This window comes from Capsicum annuum, chromosome 1, assembly GCF_002878395.1.
Source record: "Capsicum annuum cultivar UCD-10X-F1 chromosome 1, UCD10Xv1.1, whole genome shotgun sequence".
Taxonomy (NCBI): domain Eukaryota; kingdom Viridiplantae; phylum Streptophyta; class Magnoliopsida; order Solanales; family Solanaceae; genus Capsicum; species Capsicum annuum.
Window position 1 is genome coordinate 27,994,122 of NC_061111.1, and position 21,350 is coordinate 28,015,471.

The following is a 21,350-nucleotide window of genomic DNA, read 5'->3' on the forward strand; positions in this document are numbered from 1 at the left end:
ATCGTAAAAGCACTAACCAGACTCGTTAAATTCTTGGGGATGCCTTAATCTCATGGCACAGCAAGAAACAAACCTCAGTTACTTTATCAACCACCGTAGCTGAATACATAGCCATTGATAACTGTGGTACTTAGATATTATGGATAATGCATCAATTACTTGACTTCAATTTATCACTTGAGTCCATGCCAATCATGTGTGATAGTATTAGTGCCATTAGTTTATCCAAATATACTGTGCATACTCTAGGGCTAAGCATATGGATTTTGAATGTCATTTTATTCGCAATCATGTTGAAAATAGTGATTGTGCTAAATTTTGTTGATTCAGAAAATCAACCTGTTGATATTTTAATAAACCTTTGCTAGAAGACCATTTTTTTTACTTCGAGAAAAGCTAGGAAGTATATGCTTTATTGAAAAATAATTGACTTTTATTTTTTTCATAATTTTTTTTATTTTTTTTACCTTTTGTACACGTCTTCCCCTAATTATTACCCCTATATCCCTATCTATTGACTCACGCCCCCTCCATCTCGTCTTTTCCTCATTCATATCTTTTTTTGCTTTTTTACCTTTCTTATGACTGAATTCTTTCCCCGACCCATCCTTTTATATTTTGCCCTTTTGCCTCTCTCTCTCCTTTGATAAAAACCCCTTTTCCCTACCTCTCTCTCATCACTCTCTCCATGCCTAAAATCAGACAATGGCTCACCCTCCAGAAACTCCAGTCGACTGCCTTTCTGATAACTAAGATTCTGTTCTCATTGGCGGTTCCTCTAAAGAAACCTCCTCCCACCCTCTCTACTCCACCAATCCTAAAAAATTCACCTCTTTTAGTTCCAACACCTCTAGAAAGAAACATAAGTCAAACTCTCTGGAAACTCTTCCTCCAGAAGATATGCAAAAGTTCTGGAGCGCTTCCCATCGAGAGAAGTTTCACTTTCAGGAGTCGCTTAGTTATGCTGGAAAGGGTAGTGAATCTTCAAAAATTGAAAGAGTCTCAATGCAATTTATATCTTTTGTGTAAGGCTCAAGATTTGTCGTTAATATTTTGTCTTTATGGATCAGAGGTTTATGAGGATTCAATTCAAATGTTTTATGCTAATCTTTAACTTTCACAGGATATGGCAAATTTGAGACCCTTATGTTGGAAACAAGAAGTATTTTGAATAATTTTTGTTTTGAAAAGTGTTTGATACTACGTTCTATGGAATGGTCCCCTTTATGAATGAAACTTGGCCTGAGAATTTCAAAGTTAGTTTTGAGGAGGAAAAAACTGTTGTTGTCGAACATGAGGCCAACCTATCTAACTTTGGTCCCCTGTCTTTATGTTTTAAGCATAGAATCATGTCCCACATCATTGTTACTACTCTAATTCCCCGAAAAGTATTCTTAAGTAATGTTACTATTCGAGATGTATTTGTTCTTTACTTCTTGGTTAAAAGATACAAAATTAACTAAGTACTGTAGTTTCGTGAATACATGTTGGAGAGTGCGGCTAACCCTCATGCTTCAGCCAGTTTGCCATATGGTTTGTTAATTACTCATATTTTACACTGTTAGTCAATTAATCTCTCAGGTTTTTCCATTGTTGAAGTCTTTGTACCAACGACTCCAAAACCTTTGCTAGCATGATTTATTCTTTGGTTGGGAGTGAAAAGTGCAAGAAGGATTCTGGCAAGGAAAGGTCTGATCTCCCTAAAATAAGTAAGTCCATTGCTAATCCTAACTCTGCAGTGTTGAAGGAAATAGAAAAGACGAAGGAGCATCTGCACGACATTGAGGAAAGTCTGATTAGCCTCCAGGAGTCTATGTCTAAATTGCTACAATTTGGGAAAGACACAAGCACAGATGTTGGAAAGGTGCATGTTGTTCTAGATAGTCTAAAGCAGGAAGGATTCAAATTTTCAATAGGTTATTTAAGAAAGTCGACTCCATCAAGACTGAAGTCAACTCCTCCCACAATGAGCTCGCTATCTCGGTGCAGACTCCTATTAAAACTTCTCTAAGAATGTGGAATGCTCTTATGAATGATTTTGTCTAAACATGTATAATACTTTCACCTATTTCCTCAAAAAATATTAAGTTGGTTCTGGATAAACTTTCTTCATTCAAAGGGGCCTATCCTCTTCTTTTGGTTGGTCTGTATGAGGGGCACGTTGTTTCTCTCTCCTCAGACTGTTCTTGGATTCTGTTTGATTTTCTCTTATTGTATTGTATTTTTTTTTTGCTATTTGCTTTCCTGTCTTGTCTACCTGTATGATTTTGTCTGTTTGTGCTTTTTGATCATGCCAAAGGTGGAGAAGTTTCCCATCAGTAAATCAAAAGAACCAAGCTAGCAAGAAAAGCTATATGTGAGGGGAGCTTGCTGCATGTGCTAAGTAGCTAGCTACAAGCTAGGGAGAGCTTCTAAAACAAGAAAGTCAACTGATGTTTATTTTGTCATTATCAAAAAGGTTAGCCTCTTATAATTACGTAATATTTTAATAATGACAAAACCAACATAATAAATATGCAAGAATGAATCATGAAGATTTTGTGATGGAGAAAATCATGGACTAAGCATAGAAAGAATCAATTAGGAGACTCTGGAATATCCCACAAACAAGGAATCAAAAGACTCCTACACAAGGAAAAGATCTCAGTAAGAAATCAGAGGAGAAAATCAGTGCGACACAATATTGTGTGAAAGCCAGATAAGAAAGAGGATCACATTCTTTACGTCGACATATCTGATATGAACATATATGAATATGACACGCAAAGTCAGCATAGGAAAAATATATCACTGCACGGACATATCTGATATGAATACGCGCTAAATCCTTGATTGAATGAACATCCCTTGTATTTTTCTTTTTAGAGCAAGAAAGCAGCCAAAAAAGAAGACTATATAAAGGCATTGAAGACAAAAAGATCAACACACAGCTTCACGGAAAACTATCACTCCGTCTCATCTTTTAGTTTTCACAAAACTTTGTAATTCTTTCAGTTTACAATAGTTACAAAAAGAAAAAAATTGAACCAGTCAGTTAGTTATATCAATCGAGGCTGTGTTACAAGATCTTATAACGCTAGATTGAGATTCAGAACTTGTTCAACTCTATTGTAACTCTCTCTCAAAGTAAAGCTCTAAAGAAAACCCTTGAAATCTAAGAGGACTGAAATAGGTATCATACTGGTGATTCGAACTAGTATAAAACTCTGAGTTCTTTATTATCTTTAGTTTATGCTTTTGGTTTAATTCCATTTTATTAAGTATACTAACTTGCGGGTGAGTTGACTGAAAAAGCTAATCAGTCGACTCAAGAAAAAGTTTTCAATTCACCCACCCTTTTCAATTTCAAATTATTCATTGTTTTTTAGCCATCTAAATTATCTTTTTTGTTGTACCTTTTTTTCGAAGGAAAAAATTAGGCAGATCAATTAGTTGAATCAATTTTCATGGGTTTTCTTAAGCCTTCATGTGCCTGCTATCTAGTGAATCAAACTTTATTTAATTACTTTTCCTTTTTCAATGTGTGAGATATGGGGATGAATTCGAAGTAGGAACTAGCTTCAAAGGCTGGTGGAATACAATGCGGGCCATCGAGACCACCATAATCTCGATATAGAAACTGAAAGAAGGAATATACAATATAAGCTAGGCCAATTGACCGTTGAACTATCAACAACCACCATAGGCCAATATGCAAAAGGGATGAGACAACAGAGCTCATACACCCGACCACACACACCTATACAACCCATAGTCAAGTAAGGGGTTGTTCAGTATGCATAGATAGGATAACAAGGACATCCCAGGATATTTCATGAGATTATTTTATCTCATTTTTTATATGTGATAGTAATTTCATCATTTTAATACAAATGATGGGATAAATAATTTCGAGATCAACTAATACAAGCCAAATATGATATAAAGTTAAATCTCAAATTTTAACTCATAATTATTAGCATTTTCCCACCTACCAAACCAAACTACTCTTTGCTCTTTCCGATATATCATTGTTATACAAGTTAAATTTAACTTGGCGAAATGGTCTCGTGGACCCTTGTACTTGTCCGAGTTTATAAAGTGGACACCCCTACTTAGATTTTTGTCATCTGAACCCCTCAACTCAATAAAACTCAATATTTTAAATCCTATTTCGATGTGTGTAACACAATTGCTTCCATGTCAACTTCCACGCCATTTTTAGATGCTGCATTAAATTTCACGTCATTTTATAAATGCCACATAGAAAATTAATTATTAAAATAAATTTAATTAAATAAAAAACTTTTACAAATTATATAAAAAGTTTAATTTCATTTCAAATAGTTGTAATTTCTCTCCAATTAATTTAAATTTTTAACTATAAATACAAATACGTAAACACAATAATTTTTTTAATTTTCAATTTTGAATATATTTAATAAATCACAAAAACCCATTTGTTGCTCTTCAAACTTGAACTTCAAGCTTTTTCAAGCTTATGCATAGAGTGTATTAGTTTTTCAATACCACTATCACTCACTTTCGATTCAAGTTTAACTTTAAAAAAAATATGAAAAAGTTTGAATTAGAGAAGTTGCAAAAAAAAATGAAAAAGTAAATCTCAAACGAAGGGGAAGAAAATTTTGAAGAAGGAAGATACATTGTTTTTTTCTTTTGGGTGCGGTAGGGGTGGGGGGTGGGGTGAGGTGGTGCAGATGGGGTGGGGGAGCGAAAGAAGAAGAAAGGAAAAAAATTGGAGGGGGTTGAGAGGTGACAATGAGGAAGAAAAAACATTGGAGGGATGGATGAGTTTGGGGGACGGGGAGGAAACTTGCTGGATTGGGGGTGGGGGCAGGAACGGGGGAGGGATGAAGAAGAAAGGATTTTTTTCTAAAATTTATTATTTTTTAATTTTATTAAATATTTTAAATATATTTTTTTAATTTCACACGCCTCAAAAAACGCGTGCAAACACGTGCTTTCTACCTCAGCAACTTAATGATATATATGCATCAAAAGAGTTTAAATGTTGAGTTGAGGAATTTAGACGATAAAAATTTAAGTAGAGGTATTTACTTTATAAATTCGGACAAGCATAAAAATTCACTAGACCATTTCGCCATTTAACTTTGCAATTTTATCTAATGAAATACTACTTCCATGCAAACCAATCATGAAGCTAGAACACACTTTTTAAGGAAAAGGAATCTCAACCTTGCGAGAGGCAAAACACAAATGTAGTTATCTTTTTTTAATAGTGTTTTCATCAATGTATAATTCAAACCAATTAAGAGTACACGATAATGATAGATGGAGGATTAGTATCCCATTCCATCGAACATAGAATAGAAGCAGATGCTTTGGCAAGATAATAAACAATTTTTTTCTCTGATTTCTTAAAATACCACGGAGAGAAGAATAACAACTCTTTGAAAAGAGTTTTACCGGCAACGACTAAAAATTTAAAATAAAAGTAATTCACCAAACTTTCTTTGGAGCTTGCTGCAAGAGTAAATTATGAGTTTCTACAATCAGCTTCATTGTACTGAATTACTCCTTTAACCAAGTGAGAGTCTCACGTACCCCTATGATCTTGGCAAACAAAGCGTCAGCAACACGAGGAACATAGTTTTTCAAGCAATAAATTGACCCAATATGCCTACCCCCGCTAAACCATGTTACTAGCCAGCAAGCAACATGGTAAGTTTGCAATTTGTCAAGAACATTTCTTGAGAACCTGAAATGGGCTTAACATGAAAAAGCTGTCCAACTATGCATATAAAGCTCTTCTCTTTTGCTCATCACTGCCAAACAAATTCTCTCAACATATACCACCTTTCCAATTCTTTTCTCCTAACCTTAGCCAAAAACCCCTTTTCCCCATCCATCACTTTTTTATTACACATGGGAATACTCAAGTTAGTGGTTACACTTCCCCTGCCACCCACCAATTGTTTGACAAAATGCCACAAAGAAGAGTTCAAGATTTCAAGAATGTCGAAGGGCATGAAATCTTTGAACTTGTTAACATAGTTAAAGAAAATCCTGATATCTTAACCGCTTCACAAGTACATGCCTTAGTGCTTAAAGTAGGCATGCTTGCTCATTTGCCCATTATAACTACTCTCCTCATTATCTACTCAAGAATCAAGAATTTAATCTCTTCGTTGGTGCTCTTTGGTGAAATTATTGATAAAGATGTTGTAACATGGAATGCTATCATGACAGCATGCATAGAGAACAATATTTTTGGATATGCAGTGAGTATCTTTGCTGAAATGATGAATGAAGGAGAGCAGTTTGATTCCGCCACGCTTGTTATTGTCATTTCTGCCTTGTCTAACATGAGAGATTTGAGAAAGGGATTGGTTGTTCATTGTTTAAGTATGAAAATGGGAATGCTTTCAGATTCAATTTTGGGAAATGCTTTGATTGATTTTTATGCAAAATGTGGTAATTTGAGCTTATCGGAGTGTGTGTTTCTCGAAATAGAATGTAAAGATGTTGTTTCTTGGAATTCAGTTATTAGTGGTTGTCTTAATAATGGTCGTGCTGAGAAGTCTTTGTTGTACTTCAAGCAGTTGGCTGGTTTGGTAAAGGGTGGCGATACTGTGAGTCTCTCCAGTGCTATTGCTGCTTCCGCTTGTTTAGATGAGTTTGGTTGTGGTCAGGCTATCCATGGATGTGTTATAAAGTTGGGATATGAAGAGAGTTGCCACCTTTCAGTGGCGAATTCTCTCATTTCATTGTATTCCCAATCCGGGGACATTGATGCTGCTGAATACATCTTTGACAAAATGGAGTATAAGGATATAATAACATGGAATTCAATGATTAGTGGATTCGCTTTGAATGGGAAAATCGGTGAGGCATTTGATGATCTTCATGAAATGCAGTTCACTAGGACCATAGAACCGGATGCTGTGACATTAATATCCATTATTCCGCTAGTTGCAGAATTCACGCTATTGAGAGAAGGGAAAGCTATTCATGGCTTTACCATCCGGAGAGAGATGGGAGCAGAACTTCCAGTGATGAATGCTCTCATGGATATGTATTTTAACTGCACAAGGGCCAAGGATGCTGAGAATCTCTTCTTAAATATGTCGAAGAAAGATCTAGTTTCATGGAATACCATAATCTCTGGTTATTCCCAGAATGGTCGGTGTAGAGAAGCTCAATCTTTGTTTAAGAAGTTCCGTAGTGGAATCTCAAAATGCAGCCTGTCGACTCTACTGGGAATTCTTCCTGCTTGTGATTCCCCTAACTCAGTTCAATTTGGAAAGCTGATCCATTCGTGGGAGGTGAAGTTGGGATTTGTAAATAATATCATCTTAGTAAATTCGTTGATGTACATGTATATTTCTTGTGGAGATCTAGTAGCTTCTTTCAAACTGCTGGAGGAGATAGCTTATAATGCTGATGTGGTTAGCTGGAATACTGTGATTTCGGGATGCACACAGAATGGCCACTTCTGGGAAGCTTTAAATGCATTCAAGTTAATGAGACTCAAATCAAATATCCATGATACTATTACTCTAGTCAATATCATATCAGCCTATGGAAATCTTGAATTAACGTATGAAGGAAAGTCAATTCATGCCCTAGCTTTAAAGACCTCAGCTGGTCAAGATATTCGTGTGCAGAATGCTCTCATTACTATGTATGGAAAATCAAGCGACGTGGAAAATGCAAGATCAGGGTTTGAACTTTGCTTTTATCATAACTTATGCTCTTGGAACTGCATGATATCCACTTTAGCTCAGAATAAAAATTCTAAAGAAGCAATAGAACTTTTCCGTTTCCTTGAGTTTGAACCAGACGAGATCACCATGGCTACCGTTCTTTCAGCTTGTCGGCAACTTGGAATTATTAGACACGGGAAACAGATCCATGCACACGTCATCAGATCTGGTTTTTACAAAAATGCTTTTGTATCAGCTGCTCTTGTGGATATGTATAGCAGCTGTGGCAGGTTAGATATTGCTCATCAGGTATTCCAGAGTTCAGAAGAGATATCTCTTGCAGCTTGGAATTCAATGATTTCTGCATGTGGTTTCCACAGCAATGGTCAGAAAGCAATTGACATCTTTCATGAGATGATTTACTCGGGACTTACTCCGTCTAAAGTCACATTTATCAACTTATTAACAGCTTGCAGCCACACAGGGCTTGTTGACCAAGGCTTCTGGTATTACAATCATATGCTCGATGAGTTTGGAGTTCAACCTTCCACTGAGCATCAAGTCTGTGTGGTTGATATGTTAGGCCGATCAGGGAGGCTGCACGAGGCATATAATTTTATCAAAGAGCTTCCAAGGCCACCTGATCCAGGAATCTGGGGTGCATTGCTCAGTGCTTGCAATTATCATGGTGATCTCCAATTGGGGAAAGAAGTAGCAAATATACTGTTTTCATTGGAACCTGAGAATGTCGGTTATCATCTTGCATTATCCAACATATATGTTGCTACTGGAAGCTGGAACGAAGCGGGGGAGTTGAGGGACATTGTTCATAGAAAAGGGTTAAGGAAATCTGCTGCTTACAGTATTATTGATGTTGGCTCCAGCTGAAACATCATGAAAGAGACCCTCATGCAAAAGTTTAACTTCTAAATGGCCATCCAGTTAGCCTGCTCGTCATTGGACGACAAGGTGGTGGCATAGAAATTTTTGGTTTAGTGGAGCAAAACAGCTAGCAGAACATTTTGTCGAGTACGTTGAAGAAATGATCCAGCTTGCCTGCTGGTAGAACTTGATGATTAAGAAAACAAAACTTTCCAAAAAAGATTGTGTCTCCCCTTAATCTGTTGGGAAACTTGTTTCATTTTAAGATAAATGTGAGATTTCGGGCTTTAAAAGATATATGAAAGCTTTATAGATAATTCATATAAGCGCCCATTGAGGACTAAATTGTTTGAATGGTCAATCGGCTGATCGCTTTTCTTGTGTATACAACTCAATTGCAAATATACAAGTGAAACATCATTTCAAAATTGCTTCATTTTACAGTGAAAGACAAATTTCTTGTTTGATCCTTGATTATGCTTAATGCGGAATCAAGTCCAATGATCTTTTAAAATTTACTATTGTGTTTAATTTAGGCTTAGCCGTTTTAGAACCATCAGTGATTGGTAAGCCAGCAGATCCATCCGCAATCCCTTTAGAAATATTACCTGAATGGTAAAATTTAGGGAAACTCAAGCTCATAAATAATAGGTAGGGAAGAACCTTGAGAGGATGGTGTTTGTGGAGGCATAATATGGTCAAATATTGGGTGGTTGGACCACAGGGTTGATGATATGTAACTTGGATGACTGCAAAGTGTGCCTTAGGATCTCGAATCGTGTTTAGCAGTATGTATAAGCTTATGCATGGTGGCTTGGGATGAGGTATGTGTAACACCTCGCATTTTTCGGGCTAGAATTCAAATCGTCGTTCCTATGCGTATGGATCCGAGCCCAATGATTCCTTGTCAATATATATGTGATGATAAATTCTGTAGTGTGGGAATACCTTTGAATATGAATTGAGGTCACAAATATCTCCTAACTCAAAGACGAGTTGAGAACATTTCTATCGATTAAGTTTTAGTGAATGCTTTAGCTTGTGTCAACTTTAAACGACCATTAATCCATGTACATAATGAGTTATGTGGCCTACTTTATACCAAAACAAAGATCTTTGAGTCCTCTTTCCAATGCAACTGGTTTCACCTTAATCTGATATAGGAGTAGAAAATTATACTCATTTTACTTCGAAGTATCTATCTGTCAACTAAGTAACGACTACGCTGATAAGCCATCACTTAGGTGACGACTAAGCCGACGAGCCATCAACTAAGTGACGACCCATCAGCTTTAGTCATCAATCTAGGACAGTAAGGGGGAAATTCCAGCCTGAAAGTGACGACTTAGGTGACGACGGGCCGTCAACCTTGGTCGTCAACTGAAGAATTTCTGCAATTTTCTTTGATTTCTTTAGGGGTATTTTGGTCTTTTCCTAACTCCAAAAACCTCCCCCACGAGTTTAAATCATACCCTAAGCATTATAATCCATCTTCTATCAATTTTTAACATCTCAAATCCTCTCCTCTCAAGAATAAGGAGAAATTAGGATTTCCTTCAAGGCAAGAATTCAAGCCTTTCAATGCAAGATTTCCTACGAAAAGTGTCAAGATTAGGGTTCTATTCTTCAACTAAGGAACATAAGGTGCGCGGGGCTGTCCTAAAAACTCTATGGGCATAAGTTATGGTTTTATTAAGCTTTTGAAAGCCTATTATGATGTTTATAACAAGGGTTTGAACAATTGCTTTGAATAGCCAAATCATGAAACCCTTTTAATGATATATATATATATATATATATATATATATATATATATATATTGTTTTGGTCTTGAGGCCTTCCCTTAAAATTGATTTTTACTTGTGTATATGTAAGTATGCGTTTTGAGTTTTGCAAAGATTAAATCGAGAGCATGAATGACGAACCCCCTCTCATGTTATGATGTGTAATACCCCGAATATTTCTAGCTCAGTCCAACCCTTAGTAGGTACTTGAAGCACTTAGAACCTGAAAATAAATCTAAGAGTTAAGGGACTTGGTCATTTTGACTCCCTTTAAACTTCAAAGATTTTTAAGTTGACCTTCCGTGCCCCAAGACAACGAATTTTTAGTTAAATTATATTCAGGGGTGTAAATAACATGTCTCGGGTAAGTTTTAAAATTTTCGAACGAGGATTGGATCATATTCAAATTGGCAAAATAGTAGCTCATCACGATTGCACCACGTCGCGGTGAGTATCGTGATGAGCATGCTATCGCGACGCGATGAAGGCCATTTCGACATTCGTTAATTTTTAGAGGGTCATCGCAATTGCATCGCATCGCGGTGGACCCCAAAACAAAAATTATCACAATCTAGTGAGTCACCGCGATTCCACCACGTCGCGGTGGGGATCGCAAAGATCCACTCACCGCGTCGCGGTGAAGCCTCAATCGGCAACCTAGTTATGAATTTTAAATCCCAAGGGCAGTTTAGTCTTTTGCCCACATCCCTAAACCATGAAAACAGATGATTAAGTGTATTATTGAGCAAAATATGCTCATTGTCCATCAAATCCCTCTCAATTAAAACCCTCAACTTCAAGAATCCATAAAATTCCATCATTCTTTTTCCAAAATAGTTCAAAATTCAAGGTTCCCAATTCAAAAATTCCAAGAACCAACATTCAAGAGCAAAAATAGGATCTCAAAACCAAGCTTCTTCATCTAGTTCATTAATTAAGGTATGTGGGGTTTTGAACAAGGATAAATCTTTCATCCTTGTACCCAAAACTAGTTTTAAATTACAAAATTTACATGACTTTACATGGATTTTAATTTAGGGTTCATACCCATTTATTGCCATTTGAAGATTATGATGTTTTAAGTGTTTTTGGTGTTTAATTGCATGTTTTCTTTAGTATTTTTATGCGTATTGTTGAAATTTTTAGATTTTGAGTTGAATTATCAATATTTACATTATCAAACATGAACGTTATGATGTTTTGGCATGAATTTGAAGCACGGGTTAGTAAACCCTAGTTTGTATGTTGATATTTCAAGAATGATTATGTTTTTAAGCATCCTATGATTAGCTATTTTTAGATTTTGATAAAAATTGGATCTTTTGATCTTTAGCTAAGATGTGGAATCCACTTTACAGCTTAATTTCAGTTTTGAATGAACAGATGCACAACTTTCAGTATGAAACATTATGATTTTTAAAAGTGAATTTTCTACAGAATAAACATATAATTAAGGGAGTAGTATTTAGCACCGAGTGGAAAGTGTAGGTTTAGCGCATCCTACTTTTCTAGAACTACGAGCCAACGTAGGTACAAATTCTGTATTCCCATTTTTATATAGATGATAATTACAGATGTGATCACTTAGCTCAGGTTATACTCCCTGGCAAGAGTATGACACCTCTCCCCAATGTGAGGTTTTCTCCTTAGGGGAGAGAGATGTTGGACTCCATGATAGCTCACATGGTTTATGACGGTTAAGAGAACCTCTTTGCTAGTAAAAGTAAATAAATAGCTTTTGAGTAAATTTTTCTAACAGTAAAGATCTTCAGAATACTTTTAAAAGTATTTTTCTACAGTCTTATATAATAGAATGACAGATAACAACTCAATTTTTAGACTTGAAATGTGATGGCTCACCAGTTTTATACAGTATGTTTTATTATTCATGATTGGTGATTTTCAGTGTTCATTTATTCCATCCACGTGAGTCATTACATATAGCATGCATATTCTATGATTCTGATAACATTAAGATATTACATTTACTTATGCATTCACCCCAATATACTCAGTACATCTTTAAAGTACTGATCAACATATATATCTATGTGCTATATTATCTCATAGTATAGGTTCAGGTGCTTAGTCTCAGCAGCGTGAGTGATTTTAGGTATCTCTATCTATATCCCTACAGTTGGTGAGTCCTTATGGTTTGAGGGCCTATTTATCCAGACTTCTAGCTTTTATAGTATTTGATTAGTTTCTTACAGGTTAGTTTGAGTCAGTTGGGGATTTATCCCAATGGATCTCTAGGTTATTAGTAGTAGAGGCTTGTTGGACTACTAGATATTATCCAGACTTTCGGTATTAGTTATTTAAATAGTATCTTCAGTTTATTCCAGTTCAATTTTGATATTATACAACTTTATTACTTGATTAGTTTATCTTGAAATGAGTTACAGACCTAGTAGCAAGCTTACAGGTTTTGGGGAGTTACAAACTTGGTATCAGAGCCTAAGTTTTAGAGAGTCCTAGGGAGTCAAAAAAGCTGTGTTACATAGAGTCTTGGTCATGGGTGTGAAGCGCACCACATTTATGAGCAACATTTTAGAAAATCATCTCTTCCTTTCATAATCCATCATGCTTATAACTATCTCTACCTGTGATTAACTCATGCTTTTTCATAACAAAATATGCCTCATCGCCGAGCTAATGCCTGTAGGAATGATAACTAGCCATCCCAGCCTGTTGATCCTTTGCATGAGAATGTGTCTCATGCTGAATTTCGGGCTACCTTTCAGGCATTGGCTCAAGCTGTGACTGCTAATATTCAGGCCAATAATCAGGTTGCTGTTCCGCGTCAGCAAGTGGGTGATTTAGTTGCATCCAGACTTCGTGACTTCATGATGATGAATCTGCTCAAGATCTTTGGGTCAAAGTTAGGTGAGGACCCACAGTTGTATCTTGATAAAGAGAAAACGATCACTCAAGTTATGCATATTACTGAAGAGGAGAGTGTAGAATTGGCTTCTTATAGGTTGAAGGATGTTGCTTATGATTAGGTTGTTATGTGAAGAAAAGGTAGGGGTGAGAGTGCAGCTCCCATGATCTGGCAGGTATTTCAAGATGCTTTTCTAGACAGGTTCTTTCCGCTTGAGTTACGGGAAGCCAAGGTTGAGGAGTTCATGAACCTAAGGCAGGGCTCGATGACAGTGAAAGAGTACTGCCTTAAGTTCAACCAGTTGTCCAAGTATGCTCCTGAGTTGATTGCTGATAATAGATCTAGTATGAGTAAGTTTGTTACTGGAGTGTTTGGATTGGTTGTCAAGGAGTATAGGACTTCCATGCTTATTGGAGATATGGATCTTTCTAGATTGATGATCAACCCAACAGATTAAGGCAGAAAAGTTAAAGGGAAGAGATAGAGAAAATAATAAGGCTAGAACTGGGCAGTTTGAGTATGGTCAATTAAGATTTACAGGAGGAAATTGTTTGCAGTTTCAGAGTTATTTGCCTTTGCCAGTGCCATCTTCAGATAGTCCCCCCGCACCTAGAACTAAGCAGGAATAGTGGGGTAAGACTTCTATGTCCAGATTTCAGAATAGTGTGGGTGGAAGGCCTAGTTATCTTTCATGTGCAAGATATGGTAAAAATTATCCTGGTGAGTGTTTATTGGGTCAGAAGGGTTGCTTTGGATGTGGTCAGCTAGGCCATGGTATCAAGGAGTGCTCATATGCTAAGAAAGGAAGAAGGGATGCTCATCCCCAGACTCAGGCTGCTAGTGCAACATCTCCCATAGCTCGCCTAATCCTTCCCTAGGGCGTATCATCCAGTACCGGTGGCGGTCAACGCCAGAATTGGTTCTATGATTTACCATCCCGTCAGGAGCAGAAGAGCTCCCAGATATTGTTACTGGTATACTTTGTGTCTTTCATTTTGACATTTATGTATTGTTGGACCCTAGGTCGAGTTTCTCTTATGTGACCCCACTAGTTGCAGTTAATTTTAAAATAGGTCCTGAAAAGATCCCTAAGCCCTTCTTGATTTCTACTCCAGTTGGTGAGTCGATTGTTGCCAAATAGATTTATAAAAAGTGTCCCATTGCTATCCTTCATAGGACCATGTTAGCGGATTTGATAGAATTAGACATGGTTGACTTTGACCTTATTCTTGGTATGGATTGGCTCCATTTCTGTTATACATCCATAGATTGTCGCACCCGAGTGGTGAAGTTTCAATTTTTTGATGAGCCAGTCTTTGAGTGGGTAGGAAATTTAGTGTCTCCCAAGAGTCATTTCATATCTTATCTTAAGGCTAGAAGGTTGATATCTAAAAGGTGTATCTATCACCTAGTTTGAGTTAAAGATACTAAGTTTGAGACTCCAATAGTTTAATCAGTCTGCGTAGTCAATGAATTTCCTAATGTGTTTCCCAAAGATTTGCCAGGGGTACCTCCCGATAGGGAAATAAAATTCAGAGTTGATCTTCTTCCCGATACTCAGCCCATATCCATTCCTCCATAACGTATGGCTCCTGCCGAGCTTAAAGAGTTGAAAGAGCAACTCAAAGACCTCTTACATAAGGGTTTCATAAGGCCCAGTGTTTCTCCATGGGACGCTCCTGTCTTGTTCGTGCGTAAGAAAGATAGTTCTTTGCGAATATGCATTGACTATCGTCAACTAAATAAAGTCACAATTAAAAATAGATATCCTCTTCCTAGAATCGATGACTTGTTTGATCAACTCCAAGGTGCAAGTTATTTCTCCAAGATAGACCTTATATCTGGCTATCATCATCTTCGAGTAAGGGAATGTGATATCCCAAAGACAGCTTTCAAAACCCATTATGGTCATTTTAAATTCCTAGTCATGTCTTTCAGACTGACAAATGCCCCTGCAACCTTCAAGAATTTGATGATCCGAGTATTCAAACAGTACCTAGACATGTTTGTCATAGTTTTTATCGATGATATCCTTGTCTATTCCTGTAGTGAGGATGATCATGCAGACCATCTTAGAATTGTGTTGCAAACTCTTATAAATCACCGATTGTTCGCCAAATTCAACAAGTGTGAATTTTGGCTAAGTTCAGTAGCTTTCCTCGATCATATTATTTCCAGTGAATGCATTAGAGTTGATCCCCAAAAGACTGAAGCAGTGAGAAACTAGCCTAGACCTATTCCTCCATCAGAAATTAGAAGTTTCTTGGGGTTAGTTGGCTATTACAGATGGTTTATTGAGGGGTTTTTACCTATTGCGTATCCTATGATCCGATTAACTCAGAAGAAAGTTAAGTTTTAGTAGTCAGATTCTTGTGAGAAGAGTTTTCAGGAGTTGAAGACTCGACTCACTTCAGCCCCAGTCTTAGTATTACCTGATGGTATAGATGGGTTCGTTGTTTATTGTGATACCTCTAGAGTTGGTTTGGGTTGAGTTTTGATGTATAGAGTTAAGGTCATAGCCTATGCCTCTAGACAGCTTAAGCCTCATGAAAATAATTATCCTACTTATGATCTTGAGTTAGCCGCAGTTGTGTTTGCTTTGAAAATATAGAGGCACTTTCTTTATGGGGTGCGTGTTGATATGTTTACGGACCACAAAAGTTTTCAGTATGTATTTACGCAGAGAGAGTTAAATCTCCGTCAGAGAAGGTAACAAAAATTGTTGAAAGATTACGACATAAGTATTTTGTATCATCCGAGCAAGGCCAATGTCGTGGCAGACACCCTTAGTAGAGTATCTATGGGTAGTGTTGCTCATGTGGAGAGTGATAAGAAGAAGTTAATTTGGGAAGTTCATCGATTAGATAAATTGGGTGTTCGTTTAGTTGATTTGGCTGAGGGTAGCGTTTGGGTGCAAAATCTTCCTTAGTTTTTAAGGTAAAGGAGAAACAAGATCAAGACCCTATCCTAGTTAAGTTAAAAGAGTCGATTAGAGATCAGAAGGTAGAGGTTTTTTCCCAAGAGGGAGATGGTATGTTGAGATACCAAAGTAGATTGTGTGTACCGTGCATTGATGAATTGTGGTAGTGGATTATGGCTAAACATATGGTGCGCGTTATTTTATTCATCCTGGTGCTACTAATATATATCGAGATTTATGGGAGATCTATTGGTGGAGTGGTATAAAGAAAGATATTGTAGAGTTCATCGCTAAATTATCAGTTTGTCAAAAGGTTAAGGTAGATCACCAAGGCCTAGTAGTACTTTACAAGAGTTCAGTATTCCCACTTGGAAGTGGGAAGAGGTGAACATAGATTTTTTAATAGGGTTACCTCGTTCGCGACGTCAGCATGATTTGATTTGGGTTATAGTAGACAGGTTGACTAAATCAGCCCATTTCCTGCCAGTTCATACGTCCTACTTAGCTGAAGATTGTGCTAAGCTGTATTTTATAGAGTTGGTTAGATTGCATGGAGTTCCGTCATCTATCATTTCAGATAGGGGTACTCAGTTTATCTCTCACTTTTGGAAGGCCTTTCAGAAGGGTCTTGGAACCCAAGTCCATCTTAGTTCAGCTTTTCATCTTCAGACAGATGGCCAGGCAGAGAGGACCATTTAGACTCTAAAAGATATGTTGAGGGAATGTGTGCTTGACTTTAAGGGTAGTTGGGATGAGCATTTGTCGTTGATTGAGTTCGCCTACAATAACAGTTATCATTATAGCATTCAAATGGACCCATTTGAATCTCTCTTTAGAAGGAAATATAGATCACCTATTGGTTGGTTCGAAGTGGGTGAGGCTGCATTGACAGGGCCAGATGTGGTGTTAGAAGCTATGGAGAAATTCCAGTTGATAAGAGAAAGGTTGAAAACAGCTCAGAGTCGTCAGAAATCGTATGCGGATGTGAGAAGAAGAGCTCTTGAGTTTGAAGTTGGTGATTTATTTAATTTGAAAGTTTCACCCATGAAAGGGGTGGAGAGATTTGGCAAAAAAGAGAATCTTAGTCCCCGCTATATTGGCCCTTTCAGAATATTGAACAGTACTGGAAAGGTGGCATATGAGCTTGAGCTGCCCACAGATTTGTCCTCCGTTCACGCCGTGTTTCACGTGTCCATGTTAAAGAAGTGTATTGGTGATCCATTATTTGTAACACCCTTAAAAAGCACAGATGTTCGTGATAGCCTTTCTTATGAGGAGATTCCAATCGAGATCCTTGATCGCCAGATTCGGAGACTACGGAACAAAGAGGTTCCATTGGTCAAAGTTCTTTGGCGGAATCAATTTGTTGAGCGAGCCACTTGGGAAGCAGAAACATATATGCAAACCAAGTACCCTCATCTTTTCACTGCAGATTCAGATTCAGTTCAAGGTAACAAGTTTCCTCAGACCACCTTTTTTCATTCCAAGTTTCAGCTTTATATAGACATATATTCGATAGTTCTTACATTTTTAAATCAGTTTAGACATGATTTCAGTTGTGCATGCCAGTTATAGCCTTAGTTTTCAGCATCTCAGTTTTGTTAGCGTTATTCGAGGACGAATGTTCCTAAGAGGAAGATATTGTAATACCCCGAATATTTCTAGCTCAGTCCAGCCCTTAGTATGCACTTGAAGTACTTAGAACCTGAAAATAAATCTAAGAGTTAAGGGATTTAGTCATTTTGACTCCCTTTAAACTTCTAAGATTTTGAAGTTGACCTTTTGGGCCCAGAGATAACAATTTTTTGGTTGAATTATATTCAGGGGTGTAAATAGCATGTCTCAGGTAAGTTTCAGAATTTTCGAATAAGGATTAGATCACATTCAAATTAGCAAAATAGTATCTCATCGCGATTACATCACGTCGCGGTGAGTATTGCGATGAGCATGCTATCACGATGTGATGAAGGCCATTTCGACATTTGTCAATTTTCAGAGGGTTACCGAGATTGCACCGCATTGTGGTGGACCCAAAAATAGCAATTGTCACAATCCAGTAAGTTACCGCGATTCCACTGCATCACGATGACCCACTCACCGCATTGCGGTGAAGCCTCTATCGGCAACCCAGTTACGGATTTTAAATCCCAAGGGCAGTTTAGTCTTTTGCCCACATCCCCAAACTATGAAAACAGATGATTAAGTGTATTATTGAGCAAGCTATGCTCATTGTCCTTTAAATCCCTCTCAATTAAAACCCTAGGCTTTAACATTCAACTTCAAGAATCCCCAAAATTCCACCATTCTTTTCCCAAAATAGTTCAAAATTCAAGGTTCCCAATTCAAGAATTCTAAGAAGCAATATTCAAGAGCATAAATAGGATCTCAAAACCAAGCTTCTTCATCTAGTTCATCAATTAAGGTATGTGCGGTTTTGAACAAGGATAAATCTTTCATTCTTGTGCTTAAAACTAGTTTTAAATTACAAATTTACATGACTCTACATGGATTTTAATTTAGGATTCATACCCATTTATTTCCATTTGAAGATTATGATTTTTTAAGTGTTTTTAGTGTTGAATTGCATATTTTCTTTAGTATTTTTATGCGTATTGTTGAAATTTCTAGAGTTTGAGTTGAATTATCAATATTTACATTATCAAACATGAACATTATGATGTTTTGGCATGAATTTGAAGCACGGGTTACTAAGCCCTAGTTTGTATGTTGATATTTCAAGAATGACTATGTTTTTAAGCATCTTATGATTAGCTATATTCAGATTTTAATAAAGATTTGATCTTTAGCTAAGATATGGAATCCACTTTACAACTTAATTTCAGTTTTGAATAACAGATGCAAAGTTAGCTTTCAGTATGAAACATTATGATTTTGAAAAGTGGATTTCCTACAGTATGAGCATATAATTAAAGGAGTAGTATTTATCACCAAGAAGGAAATGTGGGTTTAGCATATCCTACTTTTTTAGAACTACGATCCAACGTAGGTACAGAATTTGTATTCCCATTTCTATATGGATGACAGTTACAGATGTGGTCACTTAGCTCAGGTTATACTCCCTAGCAAGAGTATGACACCTCTCCCCATTGTGAGGTTTTCCCCTTAGGGGAACGAGACATCGGACTCCATGATAGCTCACATGGTTTATGTCAGTTAAGAGAACCTCCCTGCTAGTAAAAGTAAATAAACAGCCTTTGAGTATATTTCCCTAACAGTAAAGATCTTCAGAATAGTTTTAAAAGTATTTTCCTACAGTCTTATAGAAAAGAATGATAGATAACAACTCAGTTTTTAGTCTTGAAATGTGATGGCTCACTAGTTTTATATAGTATATTTTATTATTCATGATCGGTGTTTTTTAGTTTTCAGTTATTCCAGCCACATTAGTCATTACATACAGTATGCATATTCTATGATTCTGATAACATTGAGATATTACATTTACTTATACATTTACCCCAATATACTCAGTACATTCTCAAAGTACTGATTCACATATATGTCTATGTGCTACATTGTCTCATAATGTAGGTTCAGGTGCTCAGTATCAACAGTGTGAGTGATTTCAGACATCTCTATCTATATCTTTATAGTTGGCGAGTCCTCATGGTTTGAGAGCCTATTTATCCAGACTTTTATCTTTCATAGTATTTGATTAGTTTCTTACAATTTAGTTCGAGTCAATAGGGGGTTTGTCCCAATGGCTCTCTAGTTTATTCGTAGTTGAAGCTTGTCAGACTACTAGCTATTATCCAGACTTTTAGTATTAGTTATTCAGACAGTATCTTTAGTTTATTCCAGTTCAATTTTGATATAATACAACATTATTACTTGATTAGTTTATCTTGAAATGAGTTGTAGACCTAGTAGCAAGCTTACATGGTTAGCTTGAGGCTACTCGTAGCCTTGAGCACTGTGTGATATCTCGAGACCAGGTTTTGGGGCGTTACATGATGCCTATTGATTTCACATGTTGTGGGTTATTCAATTGCATGTTTTGAAGCATGAGATAAGTATTTTACTATTATTTTGAACTTGATATTGATTATGAATTGAAGAGAGAGTATTTTATTATTTATAAATGTTCAAGGTGATAATGGAAAGAGTTGCATGGATTGTTATGAAGGAATTGACTATCATATGTTAAAATATTGAAAGGGAGAATCTTTGAATAAGTTTTGCATATGTTTTGAAATAAGGACTTCCTTGCATTGTTTAAATATTTTTGGTGGTCAAATGACATGAGTTGATTGAAAATCTAAAGAAGAACATTGTATGGCTTAGACATACGACTTAAAAGCCTTGGTATGACGATACCAAATAGATGAATGCCATAGCATATTCAGAACAAACAAAATTATAGATTTTACTCAAATTTTGAATTCAAAAAAATGCATGTTTAGAAAAGGTTAAAAATAGGCTTAAAAAGAGTTAGATGGTTGCCCGAAGAAAGTACGAGTTGAAAGACTCAATGCTAAAAATTGTGATTTGCTGACACGAAATTATGATACCCTGCTTTGTGATCTTGTGTACCTTGATTCATGTCGTCCCAAATTGAGACTATGGTTAGGAGCCCTACTTTGTGATCTTGTGCATTACCATGACATTTTAATTTGATTGGGGATTTTGGCACCCTGCTGTGTGATCTTGCTTGTCCTTCTTATAGATACTCTAATCCTTGCGGCAAACTTGGATTGGGGGCTTAGCCGCCGAGTCAAGGGCGGATTCTATATAGTTTATGAAATTACAGATTGTAGGGTGTACCATCTAGCTTTGAAGATTAACAAAGAGTAGAGTCATGATTTCAAGAAAGTGTTTTAAAATTTATCAAATTATGCTCATGTGTTTTCAAATGTTTTAAGGTGATATATTTTATGAAATACTCTCACCTGTGTTGTATAAAAATGTATTTTTATTTTTGTATTGTTCTACGTACCAGTATATTTATATTGACGCCCTATATTTTAGGATCTGAGGATCAGTCCTAGGGTCCCGCTAAGTAGTAGATCATTGTCAGATGATTGGGGTTGGTGAGCGTCCCTTATTTTGGAAGGCCTAGTCTTACATGATGATTTTATTATTTCTAGTTCATGGCCCGATTGGGGATCTTGTCCCAGTTTCAGACACATGTTGCTTTCAGTTACTAGTAGAGATTTTGCAGACTTGTATAGATGGGTTTTAGTCTTGTTGAA

General features: G+C 36.7%; 1 protein-coding gene across 1 annotated transcript; it reads left to right on the forward strand.

Annotated features, from left to right (window-relative positions):
• Nucleotides 1–5,167: 5,167 nt before the first annotated feature.
• On the forward strand, nucleotides 5,168–8,971 carry LOC107870330 (pentatricopeptide repeat-containing protein At4g19220, mitochondrial). The gene has a single exon (XM_016716821.2). The coding sequence runs from the start codon at nucleotides 5,736–5,738 to the stop codon at nucleotides 8,553–8,555; it is 2,820 nt and encodes a 939-aa protein (XP_016572307.2). The 5' UTR covers nucleotides 5,168–5,735; the 3' UTR covers nucleotides 8,556–8,971.
• The last annotated feature ends 12,379 nt before the right edge of the window (nucleotides 8,972–21,350 follow it).